The 25,348-nt window shown below is 42.1% G+C and overlaps 1 protein-coding gene across 12 annotated transcripts in view; it reads right to left on the bottom strand.

Moving 5' to 3' along the window:
- VPS13D (vacuolar protein sorting 13 homolog D) overlaps nt 1-25,348 on the bottom strand; it is a 277,290-nt gene that overhangs the window by 69,757 nt on the left and 182,185 nt on the right. For all 12 annotated transcript variants that reach the window (XR_012129991.1, XR_012129992.1, XM_073233217.1 and 9 more), the window contains 2 exons: nt 22,565-22,699; nt 21,253-21,420 (listed from right to left, as the gene is read on the bottom strand). Coding sequence is in view for 10 of the 12 variants with exons in the window: in XM_073233217.1 (XP_073089318.1) it covers nt 21,253-21,420; nt 22,565-22,699 (303 nt within the window). In the remaining 2 variants the exon portion in view is untranslated. The remainder of the gene's footprint in view (nt 1-21,252; nt 21,421-22,564; nt 22,700-25,348) is intronic.

Genomic DNA, 25,348 nt, shown 5'->3' with positions numbered 1-25,348 from the left:
TTCAATTTTTCTGGCCTCTTAGACAGATGAATATAATAGAATTTCTCCATCTTAAAAATGCATACCTTTAACTTGCCCTCCCATTCGAGCTATTACTCTATTCATTTTCTTCCCTCTGTGGCCACATCCTTTTAAAAGATTGCACTTATTGCCACCACTGTCTATTTTTCTATTCACCAGAAGTTCTGAAGGCATATGGCTTGTCAAATAATACAAGATAGGGATCAAACATAATGGTGTCCCTCAAAATCTGTAAGACTGGCTGTGACCGGAAACACAGGGGAACATATTTAGTAGCAGTTGATGACTGATTTCCGGGCATCTCTCTGGGATAAGTGCAAGCCAGGCATCACTTATTCCTGCGCTGCAGGTGTAGAGCCTAAGGGCATATCCAACAGGCAGCATCTAGGGAGGAAAACAAACCCGAGTCCAAAGCAAAGGTAGAGACAAGACAGAAAGAATTCCCTGAGATGGATGGAGCAGCTGGGTGCCTATGGCTCCGCTGATGGAGAGAAGGGGATTTCTTCGAGGATCCTGAACCATAATGAAAGCTGTTAAGTCTACCAAAGGGCCGGAGAGACAGGAAAACAAGAATTCATCACTTTGGATGTTTCTTAATCTTCAGAGAAGTGCCACCACTTCCTATATTAGCCAAAGAAGAGTGCAAAATGGGCTCAAAATGAACTGCAGTACTTCAAAGAACAAGATGAGAAAATACAATTGGGAGATTTTTCCTTTAAAAATACCCTACTCTAGGGATTCAGTGACAGCAGCCCTCTAAGTTCACAGGAAAATGAAGCTTGTTGTAGGCATACTCAGTACTGTGCCTGTCCGGTCCCACATCATATCCCCAAGGTAGGGACAGGGCCTGGCACAGGGTACAATGCACACACAACAGTGCCAGCTCTGGAACTCACAGGTGCTGGTCCCCCTGGTAAACCCAGAATGAACCCAGAGCAGCTTTGGGAATAAATGACCAAAAAGACTGTTCAGTGGTTTGACTTTAAAGTCTTTATTTCCAAAAATGTGCTCTCTTTCACCTCTTTAGCTCTGTGTGCTACTAACTTTTCATATGTTGAGGGACATCTAATTTAGGACTTTGCTGGTAATTACTTATCTGTTCTATATATTAAGCATCAGATGACATAAGGAGACTAAGAGATTCTGGCCAAGTATTCTGTTTAAGGCATTTTAATATGTTCATATGACTATGTGCACACAAATCCAGAGCCTATGCTTACAATAGCCATTACTGAGGCTGACATATCTGCAGGAAAACAGCATAGTGGAGTAGAAATCAGAGAAGCTCTACAGTCACACATGTGGGTTCAAATGCTGGCTTCACTTTAGCTGTGTGATACTGGGCAACTTCTTGAAGCCTCAGTGTCCTACCTGTTCTTACGAAACTGAGCTAAAGCCTGCCTTCTAGGGTTGGTCTGTTCCTTCCTGCTTTCCTTTCTTCCCTTCTATACACAAAAGGTTACTTGGCATCAACAACATGCCAGGGCCTGTTCTAAGGGCTGGCGATGCAGCAGGGAAAAAAACAGACAAAACTTTTGGCCCTCATGGGATTTATAGTCCAGTTGTGTAGATAATAAATAATGTAAACAAATAAAACAAAGGCAGTAATAAATGTTAAGTGAAAAATAAAGCAGGGAACCGGGGTGAGAGATGCTCTTGGAAGGGCTGTGCTGTTAGGAGGGGGAAGGAGGAGCCAGGAAGAGCATTATTGACAAAGTAACTTTGGGATAAAGAAGGTACTGGTGAAAACCATGTGGTTATAGAACATTCTGGGAGGAGAGAACCACTAGTTAGAGACCCTGAGGCAGAAAATTGAGAAACAGCAAGAAGGTTGCATGATGGAGCTGAGTGAACGCAGTGGAGAGTGGTAGTGGGGTAAGAGATGAGGTCAGAAAGTACAGGGGGAGGCTGACCACATGTGCCGGATATGAACCACCGCATAGACTTTAATTTTCTATGCAGAATGAAATGGAAGCCACTGGAGGGGTCTGAGCAGAGGAATGACACAATCTGAGCTGTATTTCACCAGGACAGCTCTATGAACCTGGCCAGGGATGACCACTTGCATAGCGAGGTGGCAGTGGGCAGGAGGGGACTTCAAATTGTGGATTTGCTAACTGGGAACATGGTGTGACAGAAAGGAGTCAAGGATGACTTCAAGGCATTAGTTGAACAGTTAGAAGATGGAGAATGAAGAATAGTTGAAATGGTATAAAGTGCTCAGCATTATATCTTGTTCACAGGAAATGATCAAATATTAGTTCTTCACATTTAAACCTTTCAGTGCTGATTCACAGCATAGGTATCCAAAATGGGGTTAGGTAGGCCACACTAAAGCTAGGAAATATTTGTAGAGAGAAAAATAAAGTGAGAATATACTCAACAGTTGGCTTTATTGTGCAAACACCCCAACAATGATTAACTCCTGTGAAAAGATGGAACGCTTCTCATCCTATAATTATCCACCTGTCAGAGATGAGGGGGTGAGATGCCAGCCATTACACGTTAAGTGAGTACTGTATGCAGAACCGTTTTCCCCACTGAACAGGAAAGGATCCACAGAAAAGAGCAATAAATCATGTGCTGATAACGCAAGAACACTTTAAAGAAATACTATATGTTACATACAAATTTCCCCAACTCCTATAAAAGTGGCTCCGTCTGCTGAGCCCAGGACACAGGCGGTGATACACACGTGCTCTGGGTGATGAGGGTGGTGAAATCACCACAGAGCACACACCGAGACACCCCAGCAAAGCACAGACAGAGATTCCATCCCTGACGTGCTGGGCTCTACTCGAGGAACCTTTCTTTTACCACACCTGCCATGCAGTGCAACCTAAGTTCAATCTTCACAGTCAAAGGACCCAAGCAGTCTCCTACCCCAAGAGCTGGCGGCATCTGTTGTCCAGCACTTCAATTTTGAGTGTTGGGAAAACATTAAAGCTCAAAGTTCCAAAAAGCTACCAGGATTATTCTAAGTATCAGCAGTGAAACAGTAGTCATGCCTACCTCAAGATAAATGACCCTTTGAATCCATGCATGAAGACCTAAAATTCCAAATCAAAATGTGGACACTGTTTCCTGCCTTAAGCGGAAACAGGAAAGAAAGGATTTCCAGAGAAAAATCTACTGGAGTGAATGAGGCAGGGGAGGGCTTGGGGTAGAAAGACCATAAAACACATTCCTACATATAGTATGTTCCTTCCCCTCAAATTTAGGTCATATATAGTTTAGCTTTATCTACAGAAAATGGTAAAACAGTTTAATGGACTGATCAACTGAAGCCATATAAATTCATTTCCCAAAATGTGGTTTGGGGACCAACAGTGTACATACCATCTATTGTGTTCCCAACTGTGCAGAAAAGCACAGCTGAAGAACGAATGCACTACCTCCTTCCCTGCCTTTCTAGTCCAGCTGGTTTAAGTGAGGCCTAAATGCCTTCATTTCCTTTAACAGGGACCCTGAGTTTGTTCGCTCTGGGCTTCAGGGAGGGTGATTTTCTGCTAAGTCTAGATGGAGATATTAGATTGATTGGAAGTGCCGGAGGCAGTCCATGACTTAGTACTAGATGGAGTCACTCTGACCAGAAAGAACAGTTTGGCTGGATTTGCAGTCTACCTGCTGTGAACAGGCATGATTTGGTTTTAGTTCTAATTATATAAAAAGCAAGTCGGGTTTGTTTTTTCCGGGGCATGGGTGGTGGTGGGGAGGAGGCTGCTGATTTTGTTTTAACCCCGTCTGTGAAAGGTAACTATTCTACCCACATACATAAAAATACTTGTAAAAAATTAATAGTTAACATTTTATATTTGTGATTATGGTCAAATTATGACTGTAATACCAGGCTTAAAAACTGAAAAATTCAGTTAGGTCTCTTCCCCTTCAAATTCACTTAGAATTAGTAAGGGGAGAGGAAGGAAACAAAGGGTTGTCAGCGGCAGGCCAGTCTTTTCATGAACGGGCCAGCCAATCGGGGTCACACTTTCTTCCCCAGTGGCCCGCTGCTTAAGTCCTGGTGCCACTGAACTACCTCCCTGAGTGCTGCAGCTCCACATCCTTCAGTGCCTCCTGTCCCATTTCCTGTCCACATGGTGAACATCTCGGAATGCAAGATTTGGCACAGGTGTGCCTCCCTCCATGCAGGCCTCCCCTGCCTGGGTTGAAAGGTCAGCCCCTCCCTTACTGCCCACCAGTCCACATGGACTTGTGTCCTGGCACTGGGACACCTTCTTGTACCCATTTGTTCGCAGGACCTTCTCCTGTGCTGGACTGTGACCCTGATGGGGGAAGACCTTGTTTTTATTCATGTTTGTTTCCCCTGTGCCTAGCACAGAACCCAGCATTTTTAATTGGCTATATACAGTTGGGAACTCATTGCACAGACACAATAAATAATAGATTTGTTAAATGTGGTTGTACTTTCGGCACTAGAGTCTACATTTAGTCAGCTCTGCATGTGGACCTGGAACAAAGTTCAAATGCCTTCACTCAGTATCTCTGACAGGGTGCCATACGCTTTAGCTTAGATGGTGTAGCATCTACTGAAGAGCTAATCTTACAACAGGCAGCACTGCAGGAAAGCACTTAAAACTGGGACTCAAATTCTCCGCACCGCCTTGAAGATGCAGTCTTCCATGGTTAATTTCTGCAAATAGGACATTACCGAAGGGCAGCACTATATAGGGTGCAATGTTTGCACCAGGTGGGGCCAGGAGTATAGGCTCTGAATCCGAAAACCTGGGTTCCTATCCCATCTCCCTTCATGGCCTTGAGCAAGTTCCTTGATCACTCTGAGCCTCTTTGTCCTCTCCCACTAAGTGGGACTAGCACTTTGCAGGACCACTGTGAGGCTTCAAGTCAGTTTACGTGAGGATTTAGAGTAGCACCAGGCACACAGTGAAGTAAGCAGTCAGTAAATATCCATGAATTGCATTTTTAAAGATACCCATTCAGCTACTAGCTTAAATTCGAAACTCCCTTCAACTATGTAGTCACTATAGTGTCTGTCTCAGGTTTCCTTATAGCAATACTGAGGAATAAAGATAAATGTAATTAACATTTTAAGCATTTATAGAAATACACTAACATATTCTACATGGTCCAGCTAATCACTCCACCGTAACTATTTTACAAGTGGCAAGAGAATGAAAACACCTCCTAATCACCTTTGAGAACAGATTCTGTGGGACAAAAGGCAAGGAAATTCAAAATTAACATTGTGGTTACTCCTTATCAGGACACAGACAAAGCCAGATACAGCAACAATCACCAGCGAAGGAAACAGGTTGTTGGCTTTTGATTGGAATTTCCTAGGATTGTTACCATGTGTACAAGATTAATCTGAATGTTTCTTTGTACACAGTCAAGTTTATGTATCAGAAATGATATTAATAAAGGCTTGGATCTGTGTGTGAACAAACCTGCTTTCAAGAAATTTATCATTACCAGGCAGATCAAGAAAATTCCATAGACTTTAAAGTACCCAGGTCTTTAAGTAAGTTTATTTACTGCTTGTTCTGGGCTGGGGGTGGGGTGGTGGTTGTGGGGTGTCCCTGGTTATACAGGCTATAAATAAGCAAACAACAGAGCAGGCAAATCAAACATTTTCAGGTGACTTTTTCTTTAGTGGGTGTGACTATAAAATGAATTATTAGGCTAGTAGTAATTCACAGTATTTTCAAGACAGTACATGCTTTGACATTTCAAACCATACCACCACACCACTACCACCTCAGCAACTAAAATTTAAGAGCGCTTACTGGGTATTAATTATTCAGTCCTCCCAGCAGTGCCCCCTACAGCTGGCAAGTGAACTTTCCAACCAAATGGGGAAAACCTAGAACATGCAACAAGCAGACACTTAACCGCCAGATGTGTCAGAATGGGAGAATGCGATCAACCTACAGTGTTTCAAGCACAGGATGACTCCAGGGAAAACGTGGCAAAATATGTCTTTGACGGTATATGTAATTCCATTAAAATACTAGCTAAAACCAATATAATATCAGGCAGGATGAGTGGCAATTTAGGAGCGGAAATAACCATATGTTCAGATTCTTTGTTTTCTTCTGTTTTGAGAAATAAAAGAGAAGAATAAAGAATGAGCTAGAAATTTGGGGAATGCGCTCCAAACCTCTTCCTTCCCAACCCCCAACACTCTCCATTCCTCTTTGTAAAAGGCCTTTAATTAGCTCACATCCTATCCTGACCAGGGCTCCCTAACACACTCTGACACAGCCCGGTGGCTGGGCAGCAGGGTCTAAGTGCAGGCCCCGGCCAGATTAGTGGGCTCCCCGCGGATCCCCCCGCCACTCTTATCTCCGCAGATGCCTGATGAGTTTGGTATCTTCCCTCCCAGCCCTCCTGGGAAGCTGCCCCAGCAGGTGCCCATTGGCAGGAGTTTTGTGTTACAGGCCTGAATGAATGATCCCCGCAGGAGCTGCCGACTGTTTTCACAGACACAGAAGGCAGTCAAAAGTCCACCGCGTGAACTTGGAATGACCCCAGCTGCAGAGTCACTGACGGGTTCATCGGGAGGGCAGGCACGCTTTATTAAACAACTAATACTCTTCACAGATAACTTTCCGAAAAAGCAAAAGTGTTAACTCTTTGCAATCTTGCTCTGACAAGCAAATGGAGGGGCTCCATTGTGTGAGGGAGGGTTGGAGCCCAGTGAAGATTCTGAGACAGAGAGATGGCAATTTCATCTGGCCTCAGAGGGGTCAGGGCTCAGGCACCATTTGGTCTGCTGTTTTGTTAAGTACTCCAGATTCAAGTAAAAAGGCAAAAAGGAAAGGTTTTAGGCGCCTACTCCAAAGGGAGCAGTGCCGACCCTCACCCAGGCTGACCCCACTGCCACACGAGAAGAGGGGCACCCAGACTCTCCTGGCCTGCATACACCCAAGACATACGTGGGAGAAAAGGGTGGCCAGCCTTTGGACAAACCAGTTCTGTGAACCCCCATCACCTACCCAGGTCAGTATGAAAGCCATTTTGTTCACGGAAGCCACAGATGGCAAAGGTTAGTTGATTCCTTTTTGAAGGAGGATTCAGAAAAGGCACAAGTTCAGATCAAAATGTTCTTACAATTGAGGTCTTTCAGGCTGGCTGGACGGTGGGCACCTGAACACATCAGTATTTGCAATATCACCAAGAGGAATGGCAAGCAGCCAGTTCTTCCCTAGGTCAGAATCAGTCCTGAAGATTCTTTTTTTTTTTCTTTTCTCTTCTCTCTTAACTCACACAGATTTTAGAAGGAACCCAGTGACATCAATCGTAATTAATAACATGCAGATAAACATATAAAGACTTGGAGAAATTTCAAAAATTCATTTTAACCAAGTTACATTAATTTTGGCATAAACCAAAAACTGTGTCTATTATAGTTTGATTTCTATCTCATCTCACTAACTGTCCTCTAAATCTAATTACGGAGGAGCTTCCTATTTGGTTTCTTTTGGGGGGGGTGTCTTGTTTTGTTTTCAGGGGAAGGGTGATTTTGCAGGGGTTCACTCACTGGATGAGAACTGCCAACGGACTCACAAGGTGAGGTGCTCTAAAGGAGCTATACTTTCCCCCCATTCCGGTAAGCTGACCTTAACACAAAACAGATCGGTTCAGCTCAAGAAGCCCTCAAGGGCTTTCTTACCATGCACAGTGCATGTGGTTAAAAATACCAATATGAATATAAGAAGTCCCTTATCCTCAAGGAGCTCAGTCTAGTATGGAAACAGACATACAAATAGATAAAAACAACATAAAGAAAGGTGAAAAAATACAAAGGTGTCAGTCAGGGCTCTGGCCCCACTCCTGTCCTCTCCCTCACTTTTAAAAGGACAAGCAGCAGGGCCTCACAAGCTGCTGAGCCCATCTCAAAGACAGTACCAGACCTGGGGCCAGAAGACCCGACTTTTAGAGCTGGTCCTGTGACTAATTAACTGTGAGAACCTTACAGGATCTCAGTTTTTCCACCTGTAATTTGAAAGGGTGAAAAGCTTTTCTTCGAATTCTTTCCCAGATCTGTGTCCTAAGAGTTTCTACCAAGTATCAGAGGGTGCATGGAGGGTCCGAACCTGGGAAGAATTGAGTGGCTTTACCATGTTCAGCCAAAAAGTTTCAAGACCTCTCTTAGGAAGAATCTGAGATGGGCTGCAGTGGAAAGGGCAGGTGAGAGAGTGAAGTTACCATGCAATGGGGCTACTAAAATGAGGCTTCTCAAAGAACTCAATCTTTTTCTAAAACGGAAGTCAGGCACTGCTCGCTGTTTTTATCTGTCAAAGAGAAACAAGTGGCAAATTCTTCCTTGGGTTTAGTCCAAAGAATTTTTCTCTCTTTGTAAAACTTGTTCATTGAGGCACCTCACTTCGTCTTGCCAGCTGAGTTTTAAATGACTGTACTGTAGCGACTCACAGATGTTACCCGCAGACACTACTGACACAAAATCCAAAAGGAGGGCGCAGTCCCAGAACCAGGCTAATAAATCCAGTTCGCTTTGCCCCTTGTGCTGCGTTTCTCAGGGACTTTGTGACTGGAGATTGGCAGGTCCGACTTAGATTTTAGAACTAACCATTCACACAAACTAGCATGGGTGCCAGGAAAGTGAGGCCCCCTCTTGGGAGAAGACTCTTCCACAGCTGTCTCCCCATGTCAGAAAGCCCCCGGCCCTCCTCCAAGAAGACAGTCTGGCAGGAAGAGCAGCGGGCTTTGAGTTGTGAGGCCCAGGCGCCAACCCTGACTGCAGATTCTGGCAAAAGCATTTAACCTGGGTGACTGAATTTCCCATCACTAAAAGGGAAGTGATTATCACACTTGCCCCACTGGTCCCACAGGGATGTTGCAAGGTTACATTATCTCACAGACATGAAAGTGCTTTAATTCCTGAGAGGGAAGCGGTGCTTTTCCAGAGTAGCAACGTGGTCTACAGGAAGAGCCTGTGCTGAAGAGGCGGGGTCCTGGTCCTTGTCCTCTTCTACACGCTCCCTGCTGACCCTCCTGGAGTCATTCACCTTTGCTTTGACTCAGTTTCTTCTTCCGTCAAGTGCAAATAATACTACTTGCATTCTTTAATATGTAAGTTTGTGAAGATGAACTAATAACAAGAGTATGTTACAAAGGTTACATTTCTATAAAACTACAAGCAGTTACTAGTAGCTCTTCTTCTAGAGCTAACTTTCCCATCATCCTTACCAATTTCCAAGCTACCAAGAAAGAGAAAATAATCCTGCTGCTGGCTACAACATCTTGCTTTGAAACATTACAAAGGCAACAAAGCTGAAACAATGGGCTGTTTTTAGAAGCACCTCTGCTCAATTTTCATTTCAGTGAAAACACTCAAACTTTTTGCTTCCAAACCAATGCACTGTTATATAAATTCAATAGCTTGCAGGAAATGTTTACTTAAACATTTTCCTCTAATAAAGCAAACAGGTATTTCCCATAAATATTATTTTAATTCATTAGATTAAGAGGAACTGGGTTTTCCCGTCTTTCCCCTGTAACAGTTTCCCAAGGCTTCCTGGTACCTGAAGCAGAGCCTGGGCCTAATCCAGTAATGCCTGCCTGCCTCACTCCATCCAGGCCAATGGCCTGCACCCACGCGGTGGGGAGGGGAGAAGAAGACATAGGATCCCAGAGGTCAACACACTTTTCTTATCTGTATTTCTAGACATATAGCATGTTCTGGGATCTCAGTCAGCTTACAGACACATTTGTAAGGGCATCATAAATAAACTTTTAAAAAGTTTATTTCATTCCAAACACATAAAATAGTCAGACAATTAAAAAACCCTACAGGCATTTCATTCATTTAGTAACTATTTGTTGAATGTATACCATCTGAAAACCCTACATTAGACGAAGGACAGCCACATAGACACAACCTAGAACACTTCGATTTTCTTACAACTAACACATATGGCTGTCACAGGGGAAACTGGCAAACAACGATGGCAGACCTCCTCGCCCTCCAGGAGGTTTACGTCCTGGGCACCCCCAGCATTTATCTCATGGACCTGTAGATATTTTGCACAATCCCAGCTGCAATACTTATTCTCTCTGTTATGATTACTTGCTTCTTGTCAGCCTTACCCGTTCTATATCCCTCAAAAAAAAAAAAAAGTTTTAAGTCTTAATTTCCTAAATACCTGCCACATCACCTATACCTAAAGGACAACCACAAATGTTTGTTCAATGGATAGTTGAGAAATGTACACAAATGGTTATTGCTCTCCAAGGAAAACTGTGGTCACTGCTTTAATGAAAGCACAAAGTAGCCTGGGAATTTAGGGTGGGGAGAATCTTACAGAACATCTGGATTGGACCTCACAAACTTGGAGCCATAGGGCCAGAGGTGGGGAGGAGGGCATTCCAAGTGAGGTAAAATTCTGAGCAAAAGTGTAAAGGTGAGGAGAGAACAAGCAGACTGGGGACAGTCAGCTTCTGCCACCTTCTTTTCACTCTTTCCTTGACTTCCCCAATTTGGCTCCTAGTTTTTCAGCTTATCTCCACCTTCCTCATGTGCCGAATGAGGAAATTTCCTTGTTCCTAGAAATGGCACAGGAGGGCTTCCCCTCTGGTAGGGAACAGAAAAGAAAAAGTAAAGCTGTCTTGCCCATTTGTCTGTTTGAGTGGTGTGTGTACTGTGGCAAGTCTGTTAAAATTTACTAATAAACTGTGCCTTCAAGTCTCCACTTCTGGACATGGTGAGCCTCCCTGAAGTTAGGCTTGGAAATGTCATTCTTTGGCACTGAGGAATGCCAAGGAGAAGCCAGACTCTCGTCCTTCTGGAAGTGCCATCTTTTTCTTCCGCAGTCTGTCCTTTGGGGGAATGTCCCTCACCTCCAACCTTGTAGAAGTTACTTAATGTAATGTCCCGGTATCAGCTTGAATTGTCCTCCCTACCTTCCTTCACTCCATAAAAACTATGCTCCAAGAATTGTTCTCATCACACACTGTTTGTGAGCTCCCAAATACCCCGTACAAACAGTACCACCGTTGATGAATAATTCAATAATCCTCTAAAGTGGAAAGATATATTTTTCTCTACCTGTGTTCATTGAAACCCACCCATCAGGGGAAGACTGCTAACAAGGCTCACAGACAACAGTTAGGATAAAAACCCAACTCTAACATGGAGGAAATGTCAGTTTCCAGAATATCAGCTAAGATGCAAGAAGCACTGCCTGACAGTGATAACCAGGGTTCTTGTTCACAGAGTCAAAGAATGAACTTCGCAAACACTCAAAGTAGGAGAGCCAGGAAGAGGCTTTTATTTGCAGATAAGGTGAGGGGACAGAGCTCCTGGCTCATGCCAGGAGGGGACAAGAGACCCTGTGGTGGTGTATTGTCTAGGGGTTTTATGTACAGTTGAGGATTTTTAGGAATGGGGGTAAAAGGCTAGGGGTGCAGAGTGGTCCCAGAGTGCTCATTTTTGATGAGTAACAGAAGAAATTTGCTGCTCTGATTCCTTCTCAGGGTAGCAGCTTCCCTCTGGTAGCGTGTAGACTGCCTGCCCTGCCCCCAAGGTGGGCTGGGTTGTTGTCTGTTTGCTAAAGAGTGTGTTAAGAATCTCACTTCTTAACTTCTTGGGCTGTTTATAACTGGACTTGCTTACCAAATTAATCTTTTGCCCAGGTTGCAGATTACATGATCAAGATTAGAGAAGGAAAAACAGCACATAGGTACAGTTAAAAATAAGCTGGGCCTTTCAGCAGGCTAAGGTAAATTTTAGTGTCATGATCTACTTGACACAATGAAGTCACAGGTTATGCTGAGATACTTTTCTTTATCTGGAAAACATTTACACATTCCAGGCCAAGTTGCTCCTGGCCTTTGAGCTTTAGCTGATTTCATTGAAGAATGCCTATATTCCTAGTCTGGTATCTTTTACCCTAAAGAATTGGTGTGACTTGGACTTTGAGTAATGCTTAACCCGGAGTTTCCATAGGGGCTTCTTTTGCACATTGTTGCATTGTTCTGACCGTAATTATCTTGCTTTGCTTTTTTCCAGAGGCCCTCACCCTACTCTTTTGGGAGAAGTCCAAAGCTCTATCACTTTGGCTGTCTTGAGTAAGTGGCCTCAGTTTCTTTGTGGTGGTGGTGGTAACAATGATACCACCTGTCTGATTTCAGGCTTATAGAAAGGATCACAGATATAAATGTTTCATCAACAACTAAAAATCAAGACAAATATAAAGTGTTAGTATTGTCCCAATAAGGAATGATCAATCTTCTTCTCCTTTCTTCCAAGAAGCAAACCATAGAACAAATCAATAGAACTAACCATAAAACTCTCATGAACAACACACTGCCCCCAACAGTCTCCATCTGGTCTTACGTAGCATCTGGAAAAGCCAACCTGCTAGCAGAACTCAGAGACAAAAGCGCCTCTACAAAATCTGAAAGGCTGTCTGCAGACTTAGGGGAGGGATCTAGCACTACAGACTAACAGAGAGGAAAGAAAAAGACCACTGGTGAAAAAGAGTTTATTTTCTGCCATACTGGAGAGTGGGAATGCACAACTCTCCCTAATTTCATGTGCTCTGTGCTAAAACCAAATATTTTATTTTAAAATGATATCACAGTTGCTTAGAAATGCATAAAGTAGCAAAGTTCAGGAAATGGCTTAAGGAAATTACTACTGAACACGTGCACGAAGAGGAAGATGGCTACTGGAGCGCACTGAGCAGCCCGAAGCTCTGGTCTGCCCCCAGGCACGGGCTCGGCAGGAGGAAGGCTGAGTGACACAAATTCTCCATGTATTTCAAGTGCAAATAAAACTTGGGTCAAGCACATCAGGTGTGTGAGAAAGTAGTCAGCTTACTCAAATGCCTGTGAGTCATGCATTTTCTGTTTGGATAAAAAAACCTCTTTTAATCCTTTCTCCCATTTCAATCCTTTTATGTGAAATTAAGAATTCTCATACAGTAAAGACTAATTCAGAAAGCCTAAAAGTTCCACTTGGAAAATCCCAAGGTCCAACATAGAGGAGTTAAAGTTGGGAATGAATGGAAACTTTTTGAATTTTACTTTTAAATGATGACGTTTCCAACTGCTTGTGTTTCAGCTTTTATAAAATTATAGTATTATAATATATAATTTGGCAAAGGATTAAATCTGAGAAGCTGCATTGGGTGGGTGAAAAAAAAATTTTTTTTTATATGAGAAAATTATTTAATTTTAAATCAGAGTTTATGACAACAGGAGCATTTACACTGCTATACATGACTACGAAGTAACTGTACGGACAGCAATTGCTCTAATGTTTCAGATGAAGGAAAGCACTTCAGGCTGGGGGCGAGCAAAGGGTTTGATGAGACACTACCGGAGTTGAGTCTGGGACAACAGGATTTTTCTAAAACTTCTGGTTCCAACACTCACTCATTATTAAGCTTTAACCAAGGTAAGTGACCACTGTGGTCTCATTCTTACCTGCAAAGTGGAGATAATCCTTCCTTCCTTATAGGGTCCATGTAAAAATTAAATGAGATGGCATATGTAAAGCTCCTAGGCCCATACCTGACATTTAGTAGTTACTCAGTAATTGATGGCTATATGATCCACATCCCTTTCTCATTTTTAAGGCTGATACTGGCCAAGGAACTCCCTCTTTCTCCTAAACAAACACTTTGATTTAGCTTTTCTTTTAAATGAAGAGAGACAGAGATAACAATTTAGGAGAAAAAGAAGTAAAGGAAAAGCCAAAGGGCCTTCCAAACAGACTGGGCATTTTAACCTACTGCCAGGAAGTAGAATTTGCTTTGTCCTACTCACATATTTATTAAAATGGGTTATAGACTGTCTCACCTTAAGTCTGTCACAATTTTTCAAGAGAGGGCAAATACTGATATAATAATATTGACATGCAGAAAAGGGATGCGAACCACATCCCTGGGGGTAACCAGTCAACCTAAGAAAGCATGAGCATATTATTCTTTTACTCACCATGTTTATACTAGGGTAGAAAACCACTACTCTTTGGGGGACACAAATATTTCCTGTCTTTTCAATTTAGCAACTGAACATGCTTTTTCACCACACAGACTGCAGTTTTGGAAGGTAGAGTGAATTCCTCTGAAACCTGAGATGGTCACTCTAAGATGATAACTTAAGAACTTGATTCTTCTTAACTGAACTACTAATAGGAAATGAAGACATGTTTTAAACTTTTCCAATTTTTCTGTTTCAAAAATAGAGCTTCAACAGTATGGTGTTGTCTCCCTGCTGCTTCTGGCTATTGAGCTGCTCGATTAGGGTGGGAGGCAGGGCCAGCTAAACCCCACTTGGCAGCTCCTTCACCAGTAAGGCGCCGCATGGGGAGGTGGGGGCTGCCTGGCCGTTCTGGTCACTCCAGCGATTCTCAGGCCACCACTCCACCCCGCCGCTTCCACCCAACGCGCTTCTAATTCTCACAGATATTTGAGATTGGACCAAGTTAGGAGAGATCACGGAAGGGTCATTCAGCATCCAAAATTCACCTGGAGCCAGAAAGAGCTCAGACTAAGGGAATCATTTTAGTATGCCAGGATATCAGAGAAAAATAAAACAAAAACCCTGTTGCCAAGAATTTGAGTCATTTCTCTATACACAACAACTTAAAGATACCTCCTCTTAGCTGAAAAAGAAATCCCTCTGGTGTCTCACTTAGGATCAGTCTTTGAAAACAGAAAACAACATTCTCTAGGGGATAGATCACTGTCTGAACTGAATTTCATTTAACCTAAAGTTTTGTGCCAACTTAAATACACTAAAACCCCAATGCTTATAAGAAGGCATTCACCTATTACTTGCTTATAGGTACCTGGAAAAGCTATTATGGGGATAATCAGTTCAACTATAAAACAGAGCAGTCATACATAATGACAAAAACAGATACAAGTCATAAATTGCCTTTTCCCCTTCAGAATCCAGGCAGGCAGGCACTCAGTACATTCTTTCGTGCAAAGATAAAACTTTTGTCTTGAATAAACAGTGCTTTCAGTCTTCTTTGAGCTTTATAAATATCTTGCCTACAAAACAAACACAAACAAATTCTATTTCTTAAACAAAAGGGGGATGGACCCCTCTGCCCCCAACAAGGTCACAGTATATCTGATAGGAAGTTGGTTAATGGCAGGGGCTGCCTGAGAATCTCTGGGTGCTGGGACATGGAAGTCAGTTTCCACTGGATCACTGCTATGCCCCAGATCTGGTTTCCTGGGCACAAATGGTCAGGGAAAAGTTTTCTTGGAAGAGAAGTGGTTCCTCCACATGCTGTATCCCAAATAGAGGCCAAAGAAATGGATATTATCTAAAGTCTTAGCTAGGTTTTCCACTGAAATATCTGAACAGTCTTAATTTCTCTTTCTTATTCTTTTCCTGTCTCATTTACCTTACTTGTATATGTCTTTAGACAGTTCTCATTAAAGCTTTCTTGTTTTCCTGTTTGTTTGTTTTTTAATATATAGACACATGTCTGGAACGAATCAAGAAGTTAGCGATATCTCAGAAGTGTAACTAAACAAGAGAATCAACACACAAGTGCAGAGGATCGGGTCTTAGCTCTTCAATTAACAGGCTGACCGTGGGTAAGTCATATCATCTTCGGGCCTCGTTTCTTCATTTCTGTAATGGGGCTAACACTATAATGGGGCTATCCTACATACTGACCAAGTTATTTTGTTGATCAAATGCTATCACATGAGTAACACGACGTTTGCAACCACCCAGTTTCTTACCGCCTGCAAAGGACATGGTGATGGTCATTGATGGGCATGACCAATCTAACACAAGAATGACCACGGCCCACCACCATTCCTTGAGGGCCCACCTGATGACACAGATGACATGATGGTCATTACTTTACCAGCTAACACAGTGATGTCAAATAATAAGCTTCTCTGCTGGGAAGTTAGCAGTAATAATTTTTTTTTATATTCTCCACAGTATCTTGAAGAAAGCTTTACACACACAAAGGAAAAACATCAGTAAGGGAAAAAACAGAGCCTCTAGAATTAGCTGGACTTGCTTTCAAATCCAGCCCTATCATTTCTAGTTGTATGACCTTGAAAAAAATTAACTCCCTAAGACTCAGTTCCCTGATCTGAAGAATAGACTGAATGCATCATACATAAGACAGTGCATGTAAAGGTCCCTCACAAGGCCTGACAAACCGAAGGTGTTGCCATAAATGCTTATAAGTTAGTATATGACCCATAGCGAAGCAGGCTACTTCAGCTTTTTTCTACTGATGCTATCTGCACTGCGAAATAATATAAAACTATTAGATCTTTATCTAACTCATAACAACTGATTTATAACACTAAAGCAAAGGCTAAAATTACATAGAATAAAATGTTAAGTAAAAACTGACAAATTCACATCTCCATGACAAAAATTTAGATCTGTAGGATTTGAGCTGGGTAATTTGGGCTTGATAGAAATAAATGCCAAAAAGCAAAGGAGAAAGAAGTAAACCTACCATACAACTGCAAAAGTTGTCAGTAAAATTAACATGTAGCAAATAATGAACCATGACTTCTAATTTCCATGAAAAGCTGACTGATGAAAATACTTTCCATTAAAAACAGAGAAAATTATTAAAATATGTGCATTCATAAGCATAGACTCAAAACACACATGGAGTCAGAAAGGTAGCCAGGATCAAAAGCAGTCTATACCATCTTGATAAAGATACAGAGAGGGATGCAAAGTGGGACAGACCCGAGCAGAGGTTCCATTGTGATGACGAAAAGCGCTCCTCTCCTTTGCTGGAAGAAATTAAGTATGCTATTGGCTTTCTTCCCTTAAGAAGACCAGATGACAGCTGCACAGAGCAAACACTGAGTTTCTATGGGGCAGAGAAAAGAATGGAACATTTGCTCTATTGTTAACATCTGAGATTTTCTTATTTTGAAAAGAACTTTTTTTTTAGAATAACTATGCAGTTTTACTGTAAGTATATGGAAATATTACATGATAATCACAGACAGAAGGGAATTGAGTCTAATATTCTTAAATAAATCCTTAAATAAATAATATCCTTAAAGTATAACAACAAAGCAAAACTGAAGGAACAAAACAGCAGCGGACTCACAGACTCCAAGAAGGGACTAGCAGTTACCAGAGGGAAGCACTGGGGGAGGGCAGGTGGGGAGGGAGAGGGGGATTAAGGGGCATTATAATTCGCATACATAATGTAGGGGGGGCACAGGGAAGGCAGCATAGCACAGAGAAGACCAGTAGTGACTATAGCATCTTACTATGCTGCTGGACAGTGACTGCATTGGGGCATGTGGGAGGACTTGATAATATGGGTGAATGTTGTAACCAAAATGTTGCTCATGTGAAACCTTCGTAAGACTGTTTATCAATGATACTTTAATAATAATAATAATAATATACTTAAATAAATCATATTCTTAGAAAAGACTCCAGAGGCAATCATTTCAGGGAGGGGACCAGATCTTAGAGGTTCTACTCAAAGGGTTAGCGTCATTTTGCTAAGATCTAGGTGAGGGAGTCATGGGATATATGCTTACAGCTTGATGGCTAATCCCTAAACCGTATCACTTTAGCTCTGGAATGTATAACCTGATTTCTGGGGGTTGGGTGAATGAGAAGAAAAGATTAAGAGAAATAAAGGGGTAAAGGGCATAGGATATTTCTTATACTTCCTTGAGACTAATATTACAGAAATTAAGCAATATAATTTATTATAAATATAATTTATTATAAAAATATAACGAGAAATTCCAGAGTAGATATCCCAGATCTGAAATTAAAATTTCGCTGTGCGTAATTCACAGCATCCATCCACAGATAACTAAGACCTGCAGATCTTTAACCTTAGCAACATAATGAATTCCCTTTTAACTTGTGTTTTCGCAAACTTTACCTCTTTTTTCTCCTCAGGTCAGTGGGACGGGAAATTGCCATCATTTTTTCATAGGTAAAGATTAACAAGATTAACATTAACAGAGAAAAAGATTATTTAAAGGTAGCAAGGGATTAGAACCCAGGTATAAACTCTCTTCAGTGCACAAGCCTACATCTACAATAAGAGAGGCAGGAGCCTGACAATCCAATAAAAACTTCAGATTCTTCCTCCAGAAAAATACACATACATACAATGTTTATAATTAATTTCAAGAGATTTGTTGAGTTCTCCCCTCAAAGCCCATCAACCAAGGTTAAAGCCCTGGGGTCCCTGCAGCCAAGCGGGGCTGGCTGGCTGGCTGGCTGGGCTCAGAGCTGCAGTTCTGTCTTCCCTGGCCCATGTCTTTAATCACGGGAACTCAGGCACTCCTTAAAGGAATAGTTCCCACAGGCCGACAGCTCATTGCTGTGGTCATTTGCACTTCCTCAAACTTCTCTTGTATACATAGAAAAGCAAACACAACACTCCCCCCAAGTAACATTAAAGGTCTGATTTCAACACACAAAAAATTACAAGAAAATGGAGATCTTTAGCCAAACTAATCACATGCAGAATAACAGATGTGGCCATTTCCAATGTACAGTGGTAATTTTAAGTTTCTTTGCTTTCTCATCTTAGAGATATATGGACTAATTTTTATAATACATCCAAAGTTTTTGGTATCAAAATAAATTACATAGCAATTCCTCTGAATAGCAGCCCATGGTGCCAACACTGATTAGCTTATTATAGGCAAGAGAAATATAAAAAGAAGGACACCAACCACATGGGGAGCAGGGTTCCCATTAAAGAGGCCTCAGGTCTTGGAAAGCAGTACTTTATGCAAATCCAAAGATGATCCAGAGCACGATATCCAGTAAAATGCATGGTCCCTGCCACCCAGGTTCACAGAGATCCGGGAGTGAGGGTGGAGTAAGAAGTATTCTGCCCTTTCTTTCTGCTTAAGTTATATTCTCATGTTGACCCTTTCAAGCTTCAAAAACTATTTTCCAGGGGAAACAGTAGAACCAGGAAACAAAGGAGACTTCCATAAATGAGGAAGGATAAAGAAAGGGCCAACTCTGGATGGTGCGGGGAAACTCTGGAGAAACCTATATAAAGTCTCACCCGTGGAGAAGTCGCAGGCAAGTTTCCAACATCCTCATCCTCAGCCAAAGGCTAGTTACAGAGGGTTCCTAACAACCACACTGGCCCAGATGGAGTTCAGTCTCCCAACCTGTGCCCAAGACATTCCCCAATGGTAGACGGTAATACAATGGCTTTCATTTCAAGAGCCTTAATGGTTTCCTGGTGGCGAAAATCTGAACATTTTACCGATGCAAATATAATGGTCAAAGTGAAGAAGACCCTTCCTCTTGTTCAGTCTATACTTTTCAAAGTTTTCATAACACAATATCTCATTTTATTCTCACAGTAAGCCTGTGAAGTAAGTATACTTCTATTTTGATTGAGGAAGGCCTCTCAATAAACCATAGGTGTATTTATTTTTCAAATTAAAGCAAAGCCTGGGAGTACAAAAACAAAGAAAAGAATCATAAAACCAAGGAGAATTTCCTGTTAATCAGAATTTTTAAAAATGAAATAGAACCTTTAAGCAGGGTATCTACAACTGAAAATCTATGTGCACTTGGTTATAACAAGCTTAGCAGCTAAAACGAGAGTGCTGAGGACTCTGCACCGCCACTGTGGTGGCTCATGTCGCCATCAGGGGTAAAGGGCCAAAGGCAGCTTAAGAAATGACTCAAGGCAGAAATGTGCACGCTCACTCAGACTTTGAACCCAAGTGTTTCCAAATCATGATTCAGAAAGCATCTCTTGCCTTTACCTTTCACCCTTCCTCTATAAGAGTGTTGCCGATTTTGAACCACAGGTAAATGGTACACTTTTGGTCTGTTTTAATATAATATAGTATTGAAAAAACTGATCTGACTAGAAAACTATCATCTCTAGAAAACAGTTTAGAAAACAGGAATAAATCCCAGCTTTCACACATCCTTACCATGAACACCATGCAATAAAGAAATGTCACGCAACTCCACTTTCTTAGCTGCTCTTCGAGATATATTCCTATGTGGCACCATTAAAGTCTCTTTAAGATAAAGCGATTTTTACACCTTCATGACCTGCAGCCCAAATGCACCTGTCATTTCACTCGAACAAATGCTCTACAGTCAATAAACAGAGAGTGCAGGTGCTTTCTCCAACCTGAGTCAGTCATGAAAAGGTCCGTCTCTAAAAGGAAAGTTTGTGAAGTTGGTGGGAAGGAGAGGAAAGCAGAGATCATTAGGGCTTTTCCTATGTCATTAAAGAGCAACTCCAGCCATTGTATCCAGCCTGCTGGGCTGACAGCCATAATTGTGATACTGGACAACCCAGGCTTTGAAGGTGCTTTGCAAGGTTTGGATTCATGCTGAGAAACCCACAGAAAAGCACTACCCAGGCAAGATTAGAGGCTCTCCACTTAAAGCTGTTTCTGAGAAATCCTAGGTTTCATCACTGCTCTGGCCTCACAAATTTACTTGGGATGGTTCCAAGTTTTTATCCAGCCCCTTAACTTGGGTTAAAAATGTGGACAATGCCTTACTTCTACCTTACAGGAAATCTAAGCTCATTGAAACCTATTCTGCATTTCTGGTTGGAGTCAGTTTTTCTAGATGAACATATTTTTTGAACCATTCATATCTGTGTGTCAACAAGTAAAAGAATCATACACAAGAAACCAAAGCAAGCCAAACAAAAAACCATAAATAAAAATTCAACTATCTTCACCTTTTCCAGCTTCACACTTAAAATTAGCTCCTGCCGAAAAATAAAGTGTAGAACAACAGAAGTCCACAGAACAGGAGGCCAATGAACAAAAAAGCCACTAGACAGCAAGACACGGAAGAATTACACCATTGCCCCTCCATTGCTGGATTTAGATGACCTGAGGGGCTGCTTCAACTCCTGAAGACTGCATTTCAGTTTGGACTTATCCTGTACACTGTGGGGAATAACTGGTAGATTCTAGGCAGGAGAATGGCACAATCAAATTCTGTTTTAAAAAGTGAGTTCCTTCTGGTGGCACTTTGAAAGATGCAATGAAGTCCTGGGGTCAGGAAGTGATTGTAGTGGCCCAGGGAGCAGATAGCCAGAACCTAGAAGGAGGCAGTGGTAGTGGAGAGAAGGAAGGAGAGGTATTTCAGAGGTAAACTTAATGGACTGGGTACCAGCTTACCAAAGGGGAGGGAAAGGCAGCCACGCGAGGCATTACAGTAGAGCAGAGAACTCAGGAGGTTAATTACAATTGAATTTCACCGCTGTTTCCTTACCTTAGCAGCAGAGTTTGATACTCCATGTGTCACGTTTCTGATAAGGCCTCCAACATTTCCATACTTTATCAGTCCAGTAACCCCTTCAGATACATCATTCAGAAGCCCCATGGGATTGCCAAGAAAGTCCACTGATCCCAGGATCCTAGCTGCCTGGCTGAGGAGTTCCTGCCAATGGGAGTAGGGAGAAAAGAAGAAAACCAGTTTAGATTTGCAGGTAGAGTGTCCCAAGCAAAAGGGTTAGAAATCTTCCTTGTCCTCTATTCCCATCAACACCAACAGTTACCTTTTAATTCTCAACTGCAAGCTCCTGTGCTTTCATAAGCTCCACCTAAACTTCTCCCAGTACACACATCCCAAGAGATTACTTTCAATAATATTGCTTATAAATACTCTTCAAAGCCACTTAGAAAAATAAGAAGAGCTATGAGACAGGAAATATTCTTTACAAATATTTCTGAACATATATATCATACTCTCTTTCCCATCATTCCCCCAACAAGGAATTGGGGTGAACTGCTGTGAGGGAGGGGGTAAATCTGTAGTCCCCTCATACTCTGTGGAGTGGGTGGTGCTGGCGGAGGGCATATTCAGATCCATCAAGTGACCCCCACTCTCTGGGCCTCCACTTACTGACCCCAGGTTCCAGTGAGACCTGCTACGTCACTCTCCTTACTGTTCAGTTTGAAATATGACTAGAAAAGTCAAGGAAGGAAGCAGAGGAAGAGAGGGAGGAGATGGCTCAGAGGAAAGAGAAAAGGAAGCTAGAAGAGGATATATTTTAACTTTGGCAACTAACAAATTTGATATGATCTTGACCTATCTATTCATCAAAAAGTATGCCTTGGCTTTATATTTTGGTCTTTGCAGTCTGGATAATAAACATAAAATGAAGTATGTCCAATTTGATTTTAAAAAGTTTTAAGTTCAACTCTAGGGCAGGATCTTATTGGCTCTACGAACACTGGTGTGGTTGCTAAAAGTAGACCCATGCCCAGTAAATAGAGATCACAGTATTTTGTTATCATTGAAGCATCAATTAAACCCTTACAAGTTGTGACTAGTCTAGTGGAAGCCCCTGAGACTAGTTCTCTGAAGGGCAAATCTAATAGCTCATAAATCAAATGCATTCTTCAGGATTTTCGTGATGTGTATGGGCTTCATGGGCTGTGACCTGACCCACAACACAAGAATCAGAGCTGAAATGTTCACTGGGTTCTCAATAGTAGTGTCTTGGTAACCAAAATTTCCAAACAACTAAAACAAACATTCTGCTTATGCCCTAGCCACTAAGTACTTCTCCAAAGCTCACCTCCTGGAAATGTTTGAGGATATCATTGATGATGAACTCCTTGGTCTCATAGGGATGCACCCGAGTGAATGGATCTAGATTAATCACAGCATCTTCAAACCGAATCAATGGAAATCCCAAGGTACTTTTTAGGGCCTGGTTTGGGAAGAAAGGAAATGACACACTTTAGCTATATGATGGCACTCCAGGGTACTATAATTCTGAATTCCATGAAAGGTACAAGTCATGTCAACCTTCCAATAGGAATCAAGGTTTTGATATTTACAGACAAGGATTTTCCCACAATTATAAAAGTAAAAACATTTGGAAAAAATATATAGATCACCCAAAGCAATGTATATCACATAGAAATACACACTATTAGCTTCACAGCTTAATTCTAATTTGTTTTGTATCTGTATGTTTGTTGTGTTTTATTTTTGGACTTACGTATACACACATAAAGGTGTACTAACCAAATGTACACTTGAGTGACTTTTCCCAGAGTGAACACAACCACATGACCACCACCATAAAGTAGATTACCTCCCCATCTTGGAAGCATCTCCCTCGCCATTTGTGGACTCCCAGTCACTACTCTGTTCTCCCCGATGGTAACCATGATCCTGACCTTCTATTACCACAGATTAGTTTTTTGTGATTGGAATTTTATACATTGAAATCATCAGTATGGACTTTGCTATACGGGATCTTTCACAGTCAACATTAAGTCTGTGAGGTTCACTAGGCTGTTGCATGTAGCTGCAGTTTAATATTCTTTGCTACATAGTTTTCCAACACAAGAATACAACACAATTTATTTAGCCATTGCTGTTGATTAACAGTTGTACTGCTTCAGATTTTTTGCTATTATGATTAATGCTGCAATGAACATTCTTGGACATGTCTTTTGGGGCATTTTGGGGACATGTCATTTGTATGCATTTTTCTTGAATATATACCTGGGAGTGGAACTGCTGGGTCATAAAGAATGTGAATTTTCAATCTTTATTTGAAAATCTATAGTTTTCCAAAGCAGTTGAACTGGTTTACACTCCCTTCAGCTGTCTATGAAAACAGACTAGAATACACTCCTGTTATTCTACATCCTCATCAACACCTGGTACAAGTAGCTTTTTAAGAAACAAATAGTATCTCAGTGTGGTTTTGATTTCCATTTTCCTGTTGAAGAACAGGAGTGAACACCTTTTAATACACATGTTGGCTATTTGGATATCTTTTTTTGTTAAGTGCCCACTCAAGTTTTTTGCTCATTTTTTTCTTATTGCTTTGTAGTTTTTCTTACACAATCTGTACACAAGTCTTCTGTTGAATACATGTATTAGTACAAATTATCTTCTCCCATTCTGACTTGTCTTAATAGTCTTTGAAGAGTGTTTTTTTGATGAGCAGACATTCTTAGTTTTAATGAAATCCAACTTATCAATCTCTTCCTTTCTGGTAAGAGCTTTCTGTGTCCTTGTTATGAAATTGTTATTTAGAGAGATTCCTAGGAAACAATGGCAGAGTAAGGAAGGCAAGGCAGAAACCTCCTCTCATGTACACAGCAAGGAAACAACTACAGCAAATACAACTAACCCTAAAAAATACCCAAAGACTGCAGAACAGACCATCTGCACCTGGTGAAGAAGAGAAGACCACGTTAAGAGAACAGCGGCAGAGCTGCTATTGATGGGCACCCAAGGCCTTCCCCCATCGCAGCCCACATGCAGAAGGGAGAGGAACTCAGCAGGGAGGGAGGAAGTATGCAGGAATACTGCACCCCTGGCCCGGAAATCCACTCTGGGAACAGAAGTCCACATTGGATTGGGCTTCAGTGATTAATGGGGCTCAGAGAGCCGGAGCACTCTGGGAGGCTCAGACTCCTACTGCTTGTGGAGGACAGGCACGCTCCACTGGTCCTGCTGAGACCCAATATAGAGGCGGCAGTCTGAAAGATTTATAAGCAGCAGGAAGTGTGCCAGAGGGGTGAGGGTCAGAGGGAGCTCTCTCCAGAGGAGGAAGGGCAGGTGGATGATACTTCCCCAGCCCTGCTTCAGCCCACTGGTTGGGTGCTCGCAGGAGCCAGCTCCAAAAGCTTTATCTCCCTTGCTGGTGGCTCAGCCCCACAGCAGTGCTCCCCTGCACACCTACTCCACTGGCCCAGCAGCAGCCGCCACTGCTGCCCAGCAGGCAGAGGGCAGTGCTGCCTACAACAATCCCAGCAGAAGTGCTGCCTGGCACGCAAAGGGCACAAGCAATTAGTCTCTGCTGACAGAGATCAGGCAGGCAAAAGACAGCCCTGCCCACAGCCCACCAACAGCAACTACGGCTCTACCATGAAGGAGAACCAGGAACTGGTGAGAAGAGTCTTGAGCTCTCGGGCACCACAGGACACCTTCTTCATAAGGCCATTACTTTCTTTTTTTTTATATTACGGTATCATTGATATACACTCTTTAGAAGGTTTCACATGAGCAACATTGTGGTTACAACATTCACCCATATTATTAAGTCCCCCTACCACACCCCATTGCAGTCACTGTCCTTTAACATAGTAAGATGCTATAGAGTTATTGTCTTCTCCATGCTATACTGCCTTCCCCATGACCTACCTATATTACGTGTGCTAATTATAATGCTCCTAAAGCCCCTTCTCCCTCACTCCCCTTCGGCAACCCCTAGTCCCTTCTTGGAGTCTGTGAGTCTGCTGCTGTTTCGTTCCTTGAGTGAAATCATTTGGTACTTGTCTTTCTCCACCTGGCTTATTTCACTGAGTATAATTCTCTCTGGCTCCATCCATGT

The sequence above is a fragment of the Manis javanica genome, chromosome 4, assembly GCF_040802235.1.
Source record: "Manis javanica isolate MJ-LG chromosome 4, MJ_LKY, whole genome shotgun sequence".
Taxonomy (NCBI): Eukaryota; Metazoa; Chordata; class Mammalia; order Pholidota; family Manidae; genus Manis; species Manis javanica.
The sequence above is the reverse complement of the archived record's forward strand: the minus strand, read 5'-3'. Positions and strand labels throughout refer to the sequence as shown.